This window comes from Fusarium phalaenopsidis (genome assembly GCF_050370095.1).
Source record: "Fusarium phalaenopsidis strain FUZ10S chromosome Unknown contig_32278, whole genome shotgun sequence".
NCBI lineage: Eukaryota > Fungi > Ascomycota > Sordariomycetes > Hypocreales > Nectriaceae > Fusarium > Fusarium phalaenopsidis.
The window spans coordinates 3,072,490-3,091,566 of record NW_028145417.1 but is presented as its reverse complement, the minus strand read 5'-3'; the positions used below and the strand labels follow the sequence as shown (position 1 = coordinate 3,091,566).

Sequence of the window (19,077 nt, the reverse complement as noted above, 5' to 3'; positions counted from 1 at the left end):
TTATCTCAACACAATGAGCAGCTTGCAGCCAACATGCACAAGCCGTGTAGAGTACACTTTGTCTCCTCATGCGCAGAGAGTCGTAAGTACAAGTACAAGGTCGGTTGCCCTCCACACGGAATTAGATCAGCTGCGGCCCAGCACTGACCATCTCGCCGTGACGCATGGTCCGAGCTTACTTGTCTCTGTAGACACCGTACCTGCATTACAAGCGCGCCTAACCCTGTTCACTCGGAAGCATTCCGACAAAGTAGGATCATGCCACTTGATCGCGGACATTAAATAGCTTTGCAGTAGCTCGTGCAACGAAAGCTGCTCGTAGCTGCATCGATAGATGAGGAACGGTAGCACCAGGATTGGTGGAGAGAGAACGTCCGGCTGTGGTTAACGGCACAGCGAAGTTGCCAAGTCTTCAGCTCGAAACACATCCGATCAAATTTCCTCGGCGTGTTCGGTGAGAAGACAAGAAGAAGAGGCGGAGTCATGGTAAACGTGTCGGTACGTCAAGAACAAGCCGACGGATGACTGTGGAGGAATTCGTCCCTACCTATGCATAAGCCTTGCATTTACGGATATATAGAGCTCTATAAGCGGTTCACCATCCCAAAATGACAAGCATACGGCTTATATAAACGATCAGCATAGCCCAGGCCCAGGCCCAGGCCGGAATATAGAACTAAGTGAGGTTGTTAATTAAGTTAAGTCGTGGGATTTAGACCTGGCTACCCCCCTCGTAATAGACTTACTCTTATGCTAGATTTAAGTGCTTAAATTAACATACTTATAGAGCTACTTCTAAAATTACCTTTTTTTAATATAAAAAAGAGCTAAAAGTTTAATAATTTATTTATAATACTTTTTTTAAGTTATAATCAAGCCTTAATTAAGTATTTTATTTATTTATTTTATTTATTTATACTTAATTATAGCTTATAGCTATTATTAAAAATATTTTAAATTACTAGCTTATTTTATATTAAGCTATTAATTAATATAAAATACTTTTTATATCTTTTATTTATTATATTAAATATAAGATAAATAAAAAATATATTTTAACGTACATAATAAGCATGCGATGCATCTAAGTATGCGACGCATTTTACCCTATAGTGGGATTTATACTAAATTTTAAAATAGCCTTAAAAATTCTAAGAAATTTAGCTTAAGATTTAACTAGCTAATAACTTAGAGTTAGACTAATTAAGCTATAAAAAACCTATTATAATTTTTTAAAACTTTTAAAAAAATCCCTTATAAGGTAGTTTAGAAAAAGAATTATTTATACTATATAAGTAGCTTTTTTTTCTATTAAGAGACTTTTTTAAAAATTTTAAAAAATTATTTATAACGTATATGCATAGCTTGCGTGACAAACAAGCATGCATGACAGCATACTATATTACTAAAATCCCACTTACCTTAGACCTCTTAACTTTTTTTATAAAATAGGTAGAAACCTAAAAAGAGTATTTTTATAAACCTAATCTTTTAAGAAACCTTATAATAATTTTTTTAGATTTTTTAAAAAAGCCCTTTATAGAGAAATAATTAAATATATAATATAAATATACTTTTTTTATATTACCCTATAAGGAGTATTATAAGATTTTTCTAAAAAAAAATATATAAAATAATATATTATATAATAAGTCTAATATTAAAACTTTATTTATTTTAAGCTTTATCTTAAATTTTAAGAGCTTTTTTAATTTTTTTTTATAAGGTATAAATACCTATATCACGTATGCTTGTTTGTCACGCAAGCTATATATATATGTTAGTATTAATTTATATATAAATTAAATACTTTATTACTTAATTTTTATAAATTTAAAATATTTATATTTATTTATATTTTAATTATTTAATTAACTAGTAATATATATATATAGCAAGTGGATCAGGCAAGCAAGTAGATTAATTTGCCTAATAAAAGGATTTATATCTAAGATTATATTAATTTAAAAATTTCTAAGAAAATTAAGCTAAGCCTAAAATAAATAAAATTAAAAGTTTAAATATATTATATAATAAGCTATTAATTTTAAACTTTATACATTTTTAAAAAATTATAATTAACTAGCTAATATTTAAAAAGTCTATTTATATTATATATATAGCTATTACTCTATAAAGAAATTTTTCTAAAAGTCTAAAAAAATATAAATAGCTTATTTAATAATTTAATATCTAATATAACTCTTTTTAAGTTAGTAGCTATTTTATAGCTATTTTAATTAGGTTTAAAAATCTCTACTTTTAGTGCATAGTATATATAATCCACTTACTTATTTAATCCACTTACTATATATATATATTAATAATTATATTAAAATATAATTATTAGCTCTTTAAATTAAAAGTACTAAAATAAAATATTAAAGTCTTAAGTTATAGCTTTTTAATTAAATTAAGTTTATTTTATAAAGGTTTATCTTTTATTAAAATAATAATAAAACTTTAATTTATTAATATATATTTTATTAATTGCTTTCTTATTTTTTAATTTATTAAAAATCTTATCCTAATCTAAAACACCTAAGCTTATTATATAAAATATTATAACTTAGTCCCCCGTAACAGTGCTATAAGCCCTATAGGCAGTTATTGCACCCTCTATAATTGCAATAATGACAATTATGGCCTAATCTTTTGCCCCGTGGCGCAGCGGCTAAGGTGCCCGCAGCTGTGACCGTGCCGTTATATAAAAGCTCTTTAACGCAAATCTTAATAACTTAATTAAAAAAAAAATTTTTTTAAAAATAAAAAAATTTAATAAGTATAGCTTTTAATTAACTTACTTAAAATAAAAAGAAATTAAGTTTAACATACTTAATAAGCAAGCGTCGCAGACAAGCAAGCGTTATACCTAAACTATGCACTAAAATCTAACATTCTTAACCTTAATAAAAACCGCATTAAAATAATTAAAAACTGAAAAATTAAATTTTTAGCTATTTAACTTAAAAATAAATTATATATAATTTTTTTAAATTTTTAAAAAATCCCCTTTATAAAGAAAAAGCTATTTATATAGTATAAATATACTTTTTTTTAAACTACCCTATAAGAGATTTTTTTAAAAATCCCAGAAAAATATATATAATTCTTTACTCTATAAATAGCCTATACCTAATCTTATAGATTTATAAAAATTAAGCTAAATTTCTTAGAGTTTTTTAAAGAAAATTTTTATTTTAATAGAATTTATACTATAGGGTAAAAGTGCGACGCTCGCTTGTCTGCGACGCTCACTTATCAAGTACGTTAGCTTAGTAAGATTTTTTTTTTTTTTCAAATCTAAGAAAATTAATATTACTTTTATAATATATAATAAGCTTAACTTTTTAGGCTAGCTATTTTATACTTAGTCTAAATTTTTAAAAAGTTTATTTAAAATTATCCTTTAAGGTAAAAATTTAAGTAGCTTATATACTTAAGTAGCTTCTATACTTAAGTAGCTTATATACTTATTTTATATACTATAAGAAATCTTAGCTAACGGATATGTATAGCGAGTGCACCGGACAAGTAAGTGCACTAGCATACCATATAACTAAAAATAACTAAATCTTAAATTCCTAAAACTAGCTATTTAATTATTAAAAATATAAAAAAGATATTCTTAGCTATTTAACTATATATAAAGCTTAAAAGTTATTTTTATATAATTTTATAAAATTTCTTTTATATAAAAATACTTAATTATATAATATAAATAAATTTTCTTTATACTATCCTAAATAAGATTTTTAAAAAATATAAGAAAATTACTATAGCTTTTATATTATATAATAAACCTAGATTTTTAAATCTAGGTAATTTAAGTATAATTTGGATTTTTTAGAATTTATTTAAAATCGTCTTTTAAGGTAGAAATTCAAGTAGTGCACTCGCTTGTCCGGTGCACTCGCTATACATATACGTTAGGTATATATATATATTAAGTAATAAAAAGCCTATATTAAAACAAAAATAAGTAAAGGAACTATAAATATAATACTAACAGCTAATTAAATTACCTTCTTCTAAGGGGGGTCTAAAACCCCCCGAGTTAACTTACGATAGGATCATAATACAAGCGGACACAGCCGGTCCCATGGCATGTCCCTCAACCAGGTCAATCGTCATACCCCTGCGTCTTTAAATAGACACATTGTTCACCTATCGACATGCTCGTTCCCTAGACTCCGATGCACACTTTTCATTACCTCTGCGCCCACAATGTTGCAGTATTCATTTGCAAACGCTTTGGATGTGCATAGACTCCTTGAATGGGCAAAGCTTCTTGGTGCGACGGTATCTGGAAGCATTCTATCTTTGGTAAGAGATCCTATGAACAATTTCTCTCTCTAGATATCCTTGGGCTGTATACTTACAATCAATTGAAAGATTATCTACACACTGGTGTATCATGCTTTCTTCCACCCTCTGGCCAAATACCCAGGCCCCGTCCTCGCAAAGTTCACCAACCTGTACAGTGCCTACCATGCCTGGAAAGGTGATATACACACAGACATATTGAGATGTCACGAGAAGTATGGTTCGTGGCGCCGTTTCCCTGAATGAGTAGGGAACGAGTGGCTGAGTCTTTGGTGTGGTAGGGGTATGGGTGCGCTATGCACCGAACCGCGTCTTGATCAACACCGTGGGCGGTCTTCGAGGTAAGATATGCGAATGAGTCCAGCCGTTTCCCAGTGGACGCTGAAGAGATGGTGAAATCACCAACAGATGTCTATGGCCACGGCGCACCTGTGACCAAAGGCCACTCCTACAAGGTCCTGTCGGCTAGGGCGCCCAACACCCTGACTATGCAAGATAAGGTCCAACACTCTCGTCGCAGACGGGTTCTCAGCCAGGCGTTCTCCGAGAGCAGCTTGCGAAAATTCGAGCCAGTCATGCAGGCCCGGATTGATAGGTTTCTACGGGTTGTACGTGGTCCCGACCTGCAGGCAGGGCAATGGTCAGAGCCTTCGAATATGGCCCATCGATGTGGGTGACGCACGCGGCCCCCCTGCCAGCAAAGATTTGTTTTCTCTAACTTCCCGCGGCAGTCACACATTTGGCATTCGACACGATGACTGCCCTCACATTCGACATCGACTACCGCACGATAGAAGACGGAGAGTACCGCTTCGTGATGGACACGATCGAGAAGTCAAATGTCCGGCTTGCCGCACTGTGGCAAATGCCCAACCTGACCTTCGGGGGCCTGGATCGCAAGCTACTACCAGAGTCAGACAAGGCAGCCAAGAGATTTGTGCTGTTTCTCCGATCACTGATGAAGATCCGGCTAGGGGAGGACAAGGCGGACAACAACGACATTTTTTCGTTCCTGCAACAGTGCAAAGACTCAGACACGGGGCAGCATCTGACGCTGAAGGAGCTGAGCACGGAGACGGCAACATTCGTCGTGGCTGGTAATTTTGAGCGTCTTTCCGAGATCTGCTTGCAGGCTGGCTGACTTTTTTGGTCGATGGTAGGTGTTGATACCTCATCGACGACGATGGCTGCGATGGCCCACTACCTTTCATGCACGGAAAAGGCCTACCGTCAAGCAGTGGAAGAGGTCCGCGCAGCGTTTGACTCGGTCGAGGAAATCCAACTCGGGAAGAAGCTCAACTCGTGCGTGTTCCTACGAGCCTGCATGGATGAAGCGTTACGCTTGTCCCCGCCGGGAGGAGGTCCGCCGTGGCGTGTCATCGACAACGACAAGGGCATGATGATCAATGGGCAGTTCGTGCCGCCCGGATGCGAGGTCGGCTCGGGGATCTACGCAATGCAGCGCAGTCCCGCGAACTGGGAACACCCCCATCGGTTCATGCCTGAGCGGTGGGCCGACGAGGTGGAGGGCCGGCGTCCGTATTTCCCCTTCAATATCGGTCCTAGAAGCTGCGTTGGGAAACCGCTAGCAATTGCGCAAATCATGCTGACGTTCGCTCGCCTGCTGTTTGAGTTCGACTTCGAGAGGGCAGAAGAGGCAACGAGGAGTAAAGCGAATCTCGACATGTTGGACTCGCAAACGATCCCGTATGTTCTGAGAGACCATGTGACGGGGCAGAAAGATGGACCGATGCTGCGATTCCGCCCGAGATTCTAATGGCAACCGAGGAACCATGGGAACATGTCTGAAGACAATGGTGTAAGAGTAACTAGGAAGAGATAGATAGCGCGTCGCCGTGGCTATCCCTAGCACCGGCATTGCAGACAGACTACCTAGCAACAACGAACCAGACGATGACAAACCTAGAGATTATACAACATGCCGGGGCCAGAGTCAGCGAACGTGGACATTTTCGCATGCAACGATCAAGATACCAATACCGGGCAGATAGATGACCCAACCGGGGCCCAGGCATGATCTTCTCCATCGTTAGTCCTTTGTCTCGAAGCATCTGCTCCAGATTACACACGGGAGATGATCCAGCCACTGGACTTCGAAAGGGCCCTTGGCCGTTTGCGTGAGTACGTGCATGTGTAGAGAGAGAAATGGCCTAGTCCATGAGGCTCAATGGTAGCAAAAAGAACACTACTGGCGTTGGCTAGGCTTGGGAGGCAAAACTACATCGTCTCTATGTGCATGTCTCCGTGTGTATCTTATCTATCCTCTAGCACTACAGACGGCTGGGAGTGCTTCTGTCCGGGCCATGCTCCGTGACCTTCCAGCACCATCCTTCAGTGTCCTTCCGGTTGCCTCGTGCTATGTCTGATAGTGTACGAGCCAGTCCCAGCAGCTGGCTTTCGATCTTGTCCGGGTTCGAAGTACCGGGGAACGTGAACTTGTCGCTCGTGGACAAGCGAGAGATGCTTCGAATGGGAACAACAACTGCCACCGTACCAACCGCGACCACCTCTTGGATGGAAGAAAGCGTATGTAATGGGACCTTGAGTGGAAGGAGATTCAGTATACTCGATCAAGGCTTCTTTTTTGGTTTGTGGGGTCGCGCGTAGCAAGTGACTCACCTCATCACGCTGGATAATCCAGCCCTGCAGCTCTGCTATCCTGGTCAACGATGCGCTCGTGACACTCTGCACTGCATTCTCAGCAAGCGGGACGACAAGAGTCTTCTCGGAGCCATCAGACTTGAAGCCCAAGAAGCCGCTCGTGGAGAACTCGTCAATCTTGGTCCGGGTGGCGCTGTCCACGTGCAGCGTGATCCCGTAGCCCTTCTCCTTGGCAGCCGCGGCGTGCTTCCACACGGGCGCGTAGTTCCCGCCGACCTTGAATGGCCCAGTTCCGAAAGGCGCCGTGCGGTCAAAATCCTCCAAGATCAGCGCGTCGGTGGCGGCCGAGCCGTGGTAGGGCAGAAGAGGGTAGACGTAGACTGCTAGGATGGACTCCTCTGGCGGTGCCAACGCCAGTTGCGCTGAAGACCCGAACAGCACGGGGCGGATGTACAACGCGCCGTTGGACGATGAGGGCGGGACCAGCTCGGCGTTGGCGGCGACCGCCGCGCGGACGCACTCGATGAACAGGTCCTTGGGAGGCGGTGGGAGGCACACGGCCGCAGCGGACTTGGCCATGCGTGCAGCGTGGACCTCGGGACGGAAGATGACAATGTCGCCTGACGTCTGTCGGTAGGCCTTCATGCCCTCGAAGCATTGCTGCCCATAGTTCAAGGCGGGGGATATGCCGCTTACGGAGATGTTCGGGTTCGTCTCGAGGACGGGCGCACTCCAGGTGCCGGTCGAGGCATTGTAGCGAGCCTCGACGTGACCCTTGACTGGGATCTTAAGGGAGAGGTCGACGCTTGACCAGTCTGGAGATACCGTGTTAGTGGTTGGCTCGAGGAGTTGAATTGACGTTCTAAGGGGGGGCTGCAGTGTTATTCTTACCGATATCAGAAGCTGGTGGAGGCGGAAACATGGTGTATGTAAGTCAGGTCTCTTGATGGTGAAGATCGTAGGCGTGTTGTGAATGTGGATTCAGTGTAGTGAGGGCTTTCCGAGGAGAGGTTCCAAGAAACAGAGAGGATGGGATTCGTCGTGTTATAAGTACCACGGCGATAGGGAGCCTGGTGAGGGGGATCCTATACCCGACTGTGTCTCCGCTGGAGCTTCAAGTGGGGGTTTATATAAATATGATAGACCTTGGATGAAAACCATGCTGACATATGCAATCCGGGTGAGTTTACAGAGCTGATAAGCATGAGCAGCCTTCCTATCTTCCGAAGAACAAGGGTGTGGATAGTGCTGGCCTAATCTCCACACCAGGGATAGTCGGAGGCAGGGCCCTTGATTACTGAAATCGACTTTCCGGTGCCATTGTGACTTGGCATTTGTCTATCTATAGAGAATGATACCGGAGTTGCGATGATGTGATGATGTTGGTGATCGCAGAGCATGAGAACAGGATACCTTTAATGGTTCTATAGGACAATGGCATGGTTTGTCGATTGTATATTGGATGGTGCAGATTAAATAACAACGTATCCTAACAAATGAATAGGCAGGATGGCCCGTTGTTTGATCGGCCCGATGGTGAGGCTGTATGGCCTTGTCGTCTGGGCAGGCCACCTGGTAGGACAGCCATCAATCCTACACATCACCAATAACAACACATCATTCATGTCATAAATAACAGAGGTCATGTAGTCAAAGGTAGGGTTCTGTTGTGTTCAAGACTGAAGTTTGCTTCCTTGAGCGCTGACCTCCCAATATCCGCTCCCACGTGCTAGGTCACGTCCCCAAGGACTCTAGGGTAATCTTTGTCTAGGGACCTGGGCTAGGCCTTGGTATCCGTTACACTCTTGATAGTCGAATGAGGGGGGTAATTTTATAGCCAAGTCGTTTGATTTATATTAGTTTAGCCTTTAGATGACTGGAATACCTCAGGAATTACAGTTCTACATCTATCTTCGGCTTGATAGGAGCCAGCCGTTTGTGGCTAATGTGATCATCGCGAACCCGCTGAGCCTCGCTCGCGCCCACTGCATTGATCAGGAGGTCGAGGGTCATGAAAAGCGCTATCACCCGGACGGGCATCGGAGACAGATTGACGAGAATTCTGGGACCATATTTTGGACTGATTCTCAAGGTCAGGCTTTACTCGACTCTCATAGCGGAGGCGTAATGGGACTCATATGGAGCCACCACTATCGACAGCAAACCAGTTCTTGTTCTATCTTATATTGAGGGCACACCTTTGGACGACCTAGATGATTCCTACCTCGGAAGTCTCATCGACTTGCAGACGAAGGTACTCGACTTAATGCGCTGTCTTCGAGATTCTGGTGTCATTCTCGAGGATTACGCGCCGCGCAACTTTATCCTCAACGGTGAAGCACTATTCGTGGTTGACTTTGAGGCGTGGGAGGAGAGTCCAGCCGTTCAACACAGATGGCCAGATGACAAGAATCTAAAAGAGCTGCACCAGATTCGTGCAGAGACTATTATTGAGAAAGTCAAGGATCTCATAGAAAGCAGAATCAGGAATAGCTAAGTATACGGGACTAGAGAATCTCTTCACAACCCGAGCTCGTTCGATTGCCACTGTTTTTGAGGGAGGTGGTTGATCTACCACCGCTGAGCAAGTCCGAGGCTCCGTAGCTGCTGAAGTCGCTCGCCGACGGGCTACCCGGAAAGAGAGCGCTCGTGGCAGAGTTAATCAAGTCATGACCGACCTGCCACCGGCTGTCGCTCGGGAAGTGGCGTTCCTGAACGAGACGACGACATCAATCATGGAGTATCCTCGCCTCCTGCGGAATACAGAGCGCGCGACATGGGAGAGCTTTTAGAGACGGAGTTTGCGGGTGAGGACTGTGGCGAAGGCATTCTTATGCCCTTGCTCGTTAACTAATGCTCAGTTCATATATGAACAAGCTAACCTGTTAATCATCAGTATCTATAGCGCTTCCACTATCCTCATAGCTTACAATCTCTAGACTCAGTAGCATTGTTCCCTTTCACCTTAAAGTATAACCTTTCTTGTTACAGAATGTTACGGGCGAACCCGTGAGGAAGGTTGTTTCCCCCTGGAAAAACCAAGACCGGAGAAATTCTTCTCCGTAGCCCCGCTGCGAGCCCTGACAAAACCCGCACCGAGGTCACAGCTAGTTCTTTTCCTGTTCTCTCTCCCTTCCTTAGTCTTAGACATTCAATCAACCAGTTCACCTTAGCTGCATAAGCTCCGGTCCGACCCTAGCACAGAAAAAGATAGGCTAACCTAGCACATTGGCCGCTAGGTCAAAAGGTCAGCTATGACCTCGGTTATGAGACCATAGAATATCAATGCCTAAGAGCCTTCTGTAACAGCCTTCTGACATGTAACATTTCTTAAGTATTAAAATATCTTCCTAGTGCTAGAATGCAATAGAGGGCATTAGATCTTACCTAACGTTTCTTTAAGTTTTACCACTTTATCCTATATATATATATGACCGTATCTTTATAAGTATTCCTAATAGCTGCCCGCTGCGATTCCTTATTAATAGCGTTAAGATACTCTAAGTAGTCACTACTAAATTTTAAGTGAATAAAGCTAATAAATGTATTAACTGCTGCAATTAGGAAGCTACTAGCTAATATGAGCATTTCTGTCTGGATGTATGGATATGCCTTGTGAAGGGTGTTATACTCGTCTTGAAGTGTCTTGCGGTTGGCCTTCTATAAAATAACAGTTTCGCCGAGGTACTATGCAAGGGTCTCATTCATACCAACAGGTGCATACTCTCTTGACTCGGAGTTAAAGCCTACATATCTGAACGCCCTCTTAGCCTCTAGCAATGCTAGCTATGGGCGGTCTATTAACTAGCTGCCTGTTACATGCCACAGTCACATAGGTCCCCCCACGTGACGAATCTAGCTCTATAATGGCCAGATCCAGCAGCTTTTAGATAGAATCAACTTAGTTTTAGATTACCTCTTATGTGCCTTCTTTGCATTGCGACTTATGTTTGTTTTGACCTTCTAGCTGCTAGAAACAGCTCTCATCTCACCGCTTTCAGTAATACTTAGGCCTCTTACTCCCCCTAAGAGGACTATAACACTGCCTTCGTGGTGGCGCACGCTGCAAATCTTCTTAACTACGCAGGGGCTATTGTCGCGTACTAGACCTATCTTTTCTTATATATGTAAAAGACTGAAAAATATAGACTATAAGGTCTGAATAAGGTGTAGGGTAGGTAACTAAAATAGGAGGAGAATAGGCAGAGGATTTAGTTCTTATAAAAAGCTAATTGGCTAAATAAGGGATCATAGGCTAATAAAAGTAGGTCACAAGATAGATAAGAGTATAGAATAGAAGGCCAGTTCCTGATTAATGGTCTTTATGCTTATATTGCTTTAGTGTGTAATGTTAAAGACTTTTATAAGAAAGGTCTTTTATATAAATAATTCTAAGAAATTTAGCTTATAAAATATAAGTCTAATAATTTACTACCTGTAAAAAGCTGAAAAATATAGACTATAAGGTCTGAATAAGGTATAGGGTAGGTAACTAAAATAGGAGGAGAATAGGCGGAGGATTTAGTCCTTATAAAAAGCTAATTGGCTAGATAAGGGATTATAAGCTAATAAAAGTGGGTCACAAGATAAATAAGAGTATAGAATAGAAGGTTAGCTCCTGATTGGTGGTCTTTATGCTTATATTGCTTCAGTGTATAAAGATTTAAGGAAGGAAAACTATTCTAAAGGAAAGCTATTCTTTTATAACTAATAGCTCGGAATCTATTAGCCCGATTTGGATAAAAGTTATACCGTCAGATAGCTTCTTTCCGAGGCCTTCTAACTATATATATAGTATATATCAGTTGGATAGTTAATAGCCGGGCTATTGCATAAGGAAGATAAAACCTATAGGGTTTTATATTCGAGGTATTAGAGACCGGATAGAAAATACCTATATAAGAAGACCGGCTTTAATAGAGTTATCGAGCTTTGAATAAAGCCCTAAGTCCGAGTCACGTGACTTACCCTATATGTCTGGAATTACCCAGGAGGGAAGTTTATATAACTCCGTAATATCTCGCTAATCTAAGTAGTTAAAGCTTAGGTAAGTATACTATTAAATAGCACTAATAATATACTATAGGGTAGTAAGTTATTAGACTTATATTTCATAAGCTAAATTCTCTAGAATTATTTATAAAAGACCTTTTTTATAAAAGTCTTTAATAAAGTGTAAAATACCTTATCTTTAAGAAGATCTTTTATAAAATAAAATTCTAAAAAAATAAGCTTATAAGATATAAGCCTAGGATTTTATTACCTTATATTATAGCCTATGCGCTTCCCTATGAACTGCTTACCTAAGCAATATCTGCTTAGATAAGCAAGATATAAGGGAGTGTTAATACTGCCCCTTCTGGGCTTATTTCCCTTTTAGGAAGGTCACGTGACTTCGGACTTAGGGCTTTATCATAAACCCGATAACTCCATTAAAGCTGTTTCCTTCCAAAGAGTATTTCCTATCTGGTTTTAAATATCCTAGTTTAAAACCCTATAAGTTTTAACTTCTATTATGCTATAACTCGGCTTTTAGTTATCCGCAATTAGCAAAGCTAATGGGGTTTTGAAGCCCGGAATTAGGGCTATCCGATGGTATAACTTTTATCCGAATCGGGCTAATAGATTCCGAGCAATTAGATATATTAGCTATAGATTCTCTCTTTAAGATAACTCCTTAAATCTTCAACTAATTCAGACAATAAGAACACTAATAAAAAGCTAGTCTTCTCTATTTTAACCCTACTATTTATTTAATTCACTTTTATTACTCTATGATTCCTTACCTAGCTAATTAGCTTTTTATAAGAACTAATTCCACTGCTTATTTACCTCCTATCTCTATTACCTACCCTATAGGCTTTGAAGACTATATTTCCTCTATTTTACGGTCTTTTACATTTATAGAGGGCATACTAAGAATAGCTGCTATTACGCCTACCTAGGTTATTGCTATAATATTATAAGATTATAAGTATAAAAGTATACCTTAACTGTTATAGGTCCCTTGGCTCTGGCAAGAGACCTTTGTATCACTGAAAACGAAGGGGGAATAGCTGACTCTGGCAGCTATAAGGTTAAAATAAACATAACTCACAATGCAAAGAAGGCACATAAGAGGTAATCTAATCTAAGTTGATTCTCCATCTAATGGCTGCTGGATTTGACTATTATAGAGCCAGATTCGTCACGTGGGGGACCCTTGTGACTGGGGCATGTAACATTAACTAAGATTAATAGAAATAGAAGTAAGAAAGAGGTACTTCAATTAAGATATAGTTAAAGGCTATGTGATATTACTTTATGTTGGATCGACCCCTCATGTGGCGGCATCTGCCCCGAATTTGCATAAACCCCTAGTACACAGATATCCTAGCCTTAGTCAGATGACTAGAAAACCCCCTCTTTTCTCAAGAGGGGGCCGGGAGGAGGATGAAGCAAGAACATCATCACTTTTGGCTCCACATCATGTTGTTTCATATCGTTCTGATCGAATATGCCGTACGCTATCTAACACTTTATATAACTTACCGTATTACTTTGACTTATATTACTATAGAAAATAAGTAAGAAAAGAAGTACCTTTTATTTGCGGCATTTTTATTGAATTAAGCCCCTGTCTGGTACGCGATGGTAGCCCCCGCGCAGTCAAAGAGATACCCAGCTCAAGCTTCAGCGATTGAGGCTCCACTTGGTGACCCCGTAATGATTGGACGGAGCTTTTCCCAACCTGACGTAACAGTTCAGCTTCAACTTGACATCCCAATCACAACTCAATCCCCCCCCATTCCATTCTTTGTCGCGTAGCCTCTTGTGCTAGTCACAATGGATGGCCTCGACGAATTCGAAAAGACTCTTGCCGCCGAAAAGGCAGAGCGCGAACGTTCAGAACGCGACCGCGAGGAGAGGAAGCATCGCAAACACAGACATCACCATCGACACGAGTCGGACAGAGATCGAGATCGCGAGAGGGATAGAGATAGGGACAGGCATCGGCATCGTCGGCATCGCGATGATGAGGACGATGGGCACAGACACAAGCGCTCACGACACTCGCGCGACGATGAGGAACATCGATCACGGCATCGACATCGTGACGAGCGACATCAGAAGACATCAGATCCTCAAGAAGACCTTCCCATCCCTGACGAAGAAAAGCCACGAAGCGAAGACACTGTCGATAGATCAGAGCATCTGACGCGAGACTCCTGGATGACGGCACCCTCGGCCCTCGAAGTCGACTACATCCACCGACCAGACAAGGCCAAGTCGCCCCCTCCAAAAGTCGAGCCGAAGCGAGTCGTTTCCAAGAGAGAGATCAACGTCCACATCAACGATATCAACGAAGGCAAGACACTTGACGAGCTCGACATTCCCAAGGAACGAGATGTCGAGTACACCTTTGGCGACGCTGGCTCTTCCTGGCGCATGACCAAGCTCAAAGCTGTCTACACAGCAGCTGAAGAGAGCGGTCGTCCAGTAGAAGAAGTCGCCATGGAGCGCTTCGGTGACCTACGAGACTTTGACGATGCAAGGGAGGAAAAGGAGGAGATGGAACGGAGGAAGCTCTACGGAAAGGGCTACAAGGGTCACGACAAGCCCACAGGCGATCTCTACCGCGAGAGGATCAAGAACCAACGCAAAGACGAACCTCCTCCCGAACCAGAGCAGGGAACCATCATTCCTGACCCGCAACCTGCTTCTGCGCCAGCTATGGACCAATCCTCTTTGAACCGGCTACGCGCCCAGATGATGAAGGCCAAGCTCCGTCGTGCTCCGAACGTTGCACAACTCGAAGAAGAATACAACAAGGCCGCGGCCGCATTTTCATCAGCGCGTCAGGATCCTGAAGCTGTCGTTCTCAGCGTCATGGATAACCGACAACTCGCCGGTACACGTGCCGAAGCCAAGGCCATAACCACCAAGCGCGGCCGTGAACGTGGCAACGTCGAGGAAAACACCGAGATGACCATCGAAGACATGGTCCGCGAGGAGCGTCGCACAAAGAACCAAGCCGGCGGCGAAGGCCTGCGCTTAGCAGAGCGCATCGCAAAGGACGGCAAGTTCGACAATGACCTCGAATACATGGACGAAAACGCCGAGAAGCTCGCCCGTCGCATGCACAAGTCCGACCTCAACCTCAAAAACATGGCCGTCTCCGAGTTCCAGAAGATGTCGCGAGCTCTCGACTCGTGTCCCTTGTGCCACCACGAAGACACAAACCAGCCACCCCTAGCACCTATCATCGCCCTTGGTACTCGCGTCTTCCTCACCCTTGCTACTGAGCCCGAGGTGTCACCGGGCGGCGCCGTGCTCGCTCCGATAGCACACCGCGCCAACCTCCTTGAGTGTGACGATGATGAGTGGGAGGAGATTCGCAACTTTATGAAGTCCCTGACACGAATGTACCACGACCAAGGCCGTGAAGTGGTCTTTTACGAGAACGCGGCTGCACCACACCGACGTATGCACGCCGCTATGGTGGCCGTGCCGATCCCGTACGAAGAGGGCGCTACGGCCCCGGCCTACTTCCGCGAGGCCTTCCTCTCGTCGGACGAGGAGTGGAGTCAGCACCGCAAAATCATCGACACGGGTGCCAAGGCCCGCGAGGGCATGGGTCGGTCCGCCTTCCGACGATGCATCGCAAAGGAGATGCCCTACTTTCACGCATGGTTCACTCTCGACGGTGGACTGGGTCACGTTGTAGAAGACGCAGGTCGCTGGCCCAAGGGAGATATATTTGCTCGTGAGGTATTGGGTGGTATCGTAGATGCTGAACCACATATAATCAAGAAGCAAGGAAGATGGACGAGAGGAGATCCTCGAGTCGAAGGGTTCAAGAAGGGATGGAGGAAGTTTGACTGGACCAGGATGCTTGCGGAAGGATAGAGACTAGGAGTTGAGATTTATTACATTTTTTTTTATTATTTCATCTCACAAAGAGAAACATACAAGACATTACACTAACTAGTACGGGGTGCTGCTTGCTTGTCCGTAAGATTATCCATACAATCCAAATGGCTAGTAAGAACCAGACGAGAATGACGCTTCCTTTCGACTCCACATCATGCTGCGCTCTCTGGGTATCAAGACAGACCTCTCAGGTCTTTTCGGGGGGAGCAATAAAAAAGAAGAGGGACATGAAGATCCCTACCAATAACAAGAAGAATAGAATGCTCCCACAGAAAATGTTTAAACTCTCCCCCTTCGGTCTCTACCGCGTTCTTTCCGTCCGTCAGCGCCAGTAACTTTCATCCAGTCCTCCCACTCCTTGCTCATCTCCATGAGCACCGAGCCCATGACGCTCGCGCTAGCCATGAGGCCGTGTCCCTCTCCCTCGAGGACTCTGACCTCGCACCTCCGCATCGTCTTGCCGAGCCACTTGACATTGTCCACAGGGACACGCGTATCCCTGCTTCCGTGGTGGATGACCACTGGCCGAGTAATATCGACGTACCGGAATCCGATCGTGTGTCTTCGTTCGAGACATACTAGGAGGTCCACGGCTGGGTTTGCTCCTGTTGTTGCCAGTTCCCAAATCGCGTGTGTTAACCGCAGGTCGTACGTCATTTGACGCTCCTTGTCTGCCATGGCATCGGCTGCTGCTGCCAAGATGGCATTGTCAGGGCTCCTCGTACCCTGAGGCACCTGCATCCTATCCATGTTCTCTGATGCGTTCGGGGGCTCCAGATCAGGATCACCGTGGCCGTTGGACTTGCCGTACATGTCGTGACCAATATTCTCCTTGTCCAAGCTGGGCGTCACATTCCGATTGCTCGCTGTACTCTCTCTTCCACCGTTGTTGTTTGTCCTCCGCTTAGCTCGTCGGGGGTTCTTGGGTAATGAACTTGTAATAGAGCTGCTCGTCGCGGTCATGAAACTGCTGTTGGCAGCCTTGAGGATGGGGGTAGGAAGGGCTCGTAGGATTCGCTGCGAGGTCGGGATAGCGTTGGTCGGGGGAAGTGTTTGCGATGTTCCAAAGACGTTCATCTGAGATGGAGGGATCCATGGTGCCAAAAGGTGAATTCTACCGCGGATGTGCTGAGGCATACGGAGAGCCGTAGCCAAGGCGTAGATGGCGCCAGCTGAATGAGCCAAGATGGAGAACTTTGTAATCTTCAAAGCCTGGCAAATAGCATAGACATCATCTAATCAAGTCAGCAACAGTCCCTCAAGTGTTAACAAGGCAAACTTACCTGGCCAGCTGAGCGGCGTAGCAGTCCCATCCGAGTATGGCTCACTGTCTCCAACACCAGGACGATCAGGAGTGATCAGCCGCAGCTTCAGCGTCAACGCTAGCTCATCGTAGAAGGCAGTGATGTATCTAGTAAGTCCCATTCCGACACAGCAAAATACAGCCGATCCTTCCGAGTCACCGACTTCGGAAAAGGAGATGACGCGACCTGTCTGGGGATGTCGAATCTTTTGTGACAGGCGGGGAGAGCAGAGGTAAGACTCGACAGCATCGTCAACAGAATCAGCTGACTGAGGACGCTCATAACCTGCTGGGGTTGGGTTCTGGACTGGTTGAGGACTTGGGGATTCACGACTTCGGTCGTCGGGTCGAGGGCTCAACGGTCCAGATAGACGCTTGAGTCGTGAACTGCTCCGCTTCATCTTGACACCATCAGGAGGGATTGGACTCTGATGACCCGAACGACGACGACTGTGACGATCGTTGCTTGGTTCTCGCCGCCGATTTTGTGAGACAGCAGGGAACGGCGCACCGTCATCATCATCGTCGTCGACCCCCAAACCGTAGTCATCCTGGCTAACATCGAGGAAACTCCGACCAGCTACGCTCGTCGTTTTGGACGGAGCTGGTTCTTGGAGCCCATAGACTGGTGACCTGGCAGATGACCGCAATTGGTCATGTGCGGTATGTCCCTGCTTTCTCCTCCCGGTTTCCCCCCGTGGCTTGTGATGTTCCTCGGCTTCAGGTATAACATCGCTCAGTGGCCCATCCTCTCGTCTTGATCTCCTCGCGCTCGATCGCCTAACCTGTCCCGTCTTCCTTAGACTCGAGTCGCGCGCCGGAATTTCCATTGGGCTTGGACGCTCAATAGGCAACTGATGTGCAGGAGGCTCCTCGTGGATAGCCGTCTCAGCAAAGAAAGGATCACTCCGTCCTCCACTGTGAATACTACTCTCAACGGCAAGCCCACCAGAAGACGACGCAGAAACACCTCCAGAAGCGCGCTTCCTCTCAACCTCCCTCTCGCGGAGCTGCTCCTTTGAACTCATGTACATGAGCCCCTTTTGGCTCCTCGACGTCTTCTTGCCCCAGCTATCATGCGATCGTTGGTGGTTCAGCTCGGGGGTCGGGGCGTTCCGGCGTTCGATGGAGAGGTTGCCTATGCTCTGGGTGTCGTCATTCTTGGAGCAGGCCGATGACCCCTTGGACGAGGGTCGCGAGGTGCTGTTGCGTATAAAGGAGCGCAGGCCGCCCGAGTTCTCACGGCTGGGGCTTCTCGGGCTCTTGGGGGACTTTGCGGCGGTAAGGGGGGAGAAGCCGCTCGGGGGCTTCGAGGTGCGGATGACGGGAGGGCAGGCGGCGAGCTCGTCGAGTGATACGGGGTCCTGTCTCAGTTCGTCGAGGCTCGGCTGGTGAAAGGCTCCGTAGTCGACGCCGAAGCTGCCGTGGCCGGGACCCGGGCTAGAAGGCAAAGAGAGGCTGGTCGGGGGGACCTCGAAGTGGTTGTTGGCGGGCTTGGAGATGACGCTGAGGCTGGTGATGAGGTTGGAGATGACTTCGGGGCTGGCGGGAGGGAGACTGGCACGCTTGTTTGAGGCGGAGGAGGGACCTTGAAGAGAGCGACGTCGGGCGTGGTGATGATGGGCGCGGGTCGGGATAGGGGGGATGTCAGCCGACTCGTACTCCATGGCTGGGAGGGCCGCCGCGTGCCGCGGGCTGTGAATTGCACGGTCGGCAGGTCAGTTGATCCCAAGGGAGGGATGAACGGATGGATGGATGGATGGAAGGGCGTAAACGTGGGAAACAGTGGATAGGCGGCGCGCGGTGTCTCGTCAAAGGGGGGGAGCCACAGGTCGAGGGTTGCAACAGGCGACCAGCCAAGCTTCAACAGGTGCAAATGTCTCGAGCTCTGTTAGGTGTGTGCTCGGCCCGGA

The 19,077-nt window shown here is 44.9% G+C and overlaps 4 protein-coding genes across 4 annotated transcripts; 2 read left to right on the top strand and 2 right to left on the bottom strand.

Moving 5' to 3' along the window:
• Positions 1–4,227: 4,227 nt before the first annotated feature.
• Positions 4,228–6,103, top strand: LRP88_01600 (cytochrome P450; the record flags this gene model as incomplete). Its single annotated transcript, XM_083238277.1, has 5 exons — positions 4,228–4,326; positions 4,396–4,504; positions 4,702–4,995; positions 5,058–5,423; positions 5,487–6,103. The coding sequence occupies 5 exons, from the start codon at positions 4,228–4,230 to the stop codon at positions 6,101–6,103; spliced, it is 1,485 nt and encodes a 494-aa protein (XP_083106782.1).
• A 514-nt stretch (positions 6,104–6,617) lies between these two features.
• Positions 6,618–7,870, bottom strand: LRP88_01599 (uncharacterized protein; the record flags this gene model as incomplete). Its single annotated transcript, XM_083238276.1, has 3 exons — positions 6,618–6,887; positions 6,967–7,763; positions 7,840–7,870. The coding sequence occupies 3 exons, from the start codon at positions 7,868–7,870 to the stop codon at positions 6,618–6,620; spliced, it is 1,098 nt and encodes a 365-aa protein (XP_083106781.1).
• A 5,903-nt stretch (positions 7,871–13,773) lies between these two features.
• Positions 13,774–15,837, top strand: LRP88_01598 (CwfJ C-terminus 1-domain-containing protein-like protein; the record flags this gene model as incomplete). Its single annotated transcript, XM_083238275.1, has 1 exon — positions 13,774–15,837. One exon carries the CDS (start codon positions 13,774–13,776, stop codon positions 15,835–15,837), a length of 2,064 nt encoding a protein of 687 aa, XP_083106780.1.
• Positions 15,838–16,140: 303 nt separating this feature from the next.
• LRP88_01597 (alpha/beta hydrolase) lies at positions 16,141–18,831 on the bottom strand (the record flags this gene model as incomplete). The annotated part of the gene is made up of 2 exons (XM_083238274.1): positions 16,141–17,096; positions 17,145–18,831. 2 exons carry the CDS (start codon positions 18,829–18,831, stop codon positions 16,141–16,143), a joined length of 2,643 nt encoding a protein of 880 aa, XP_083106779.1.
• Positions 18,832–19,077: the final 246 nt, after the last annotated feature.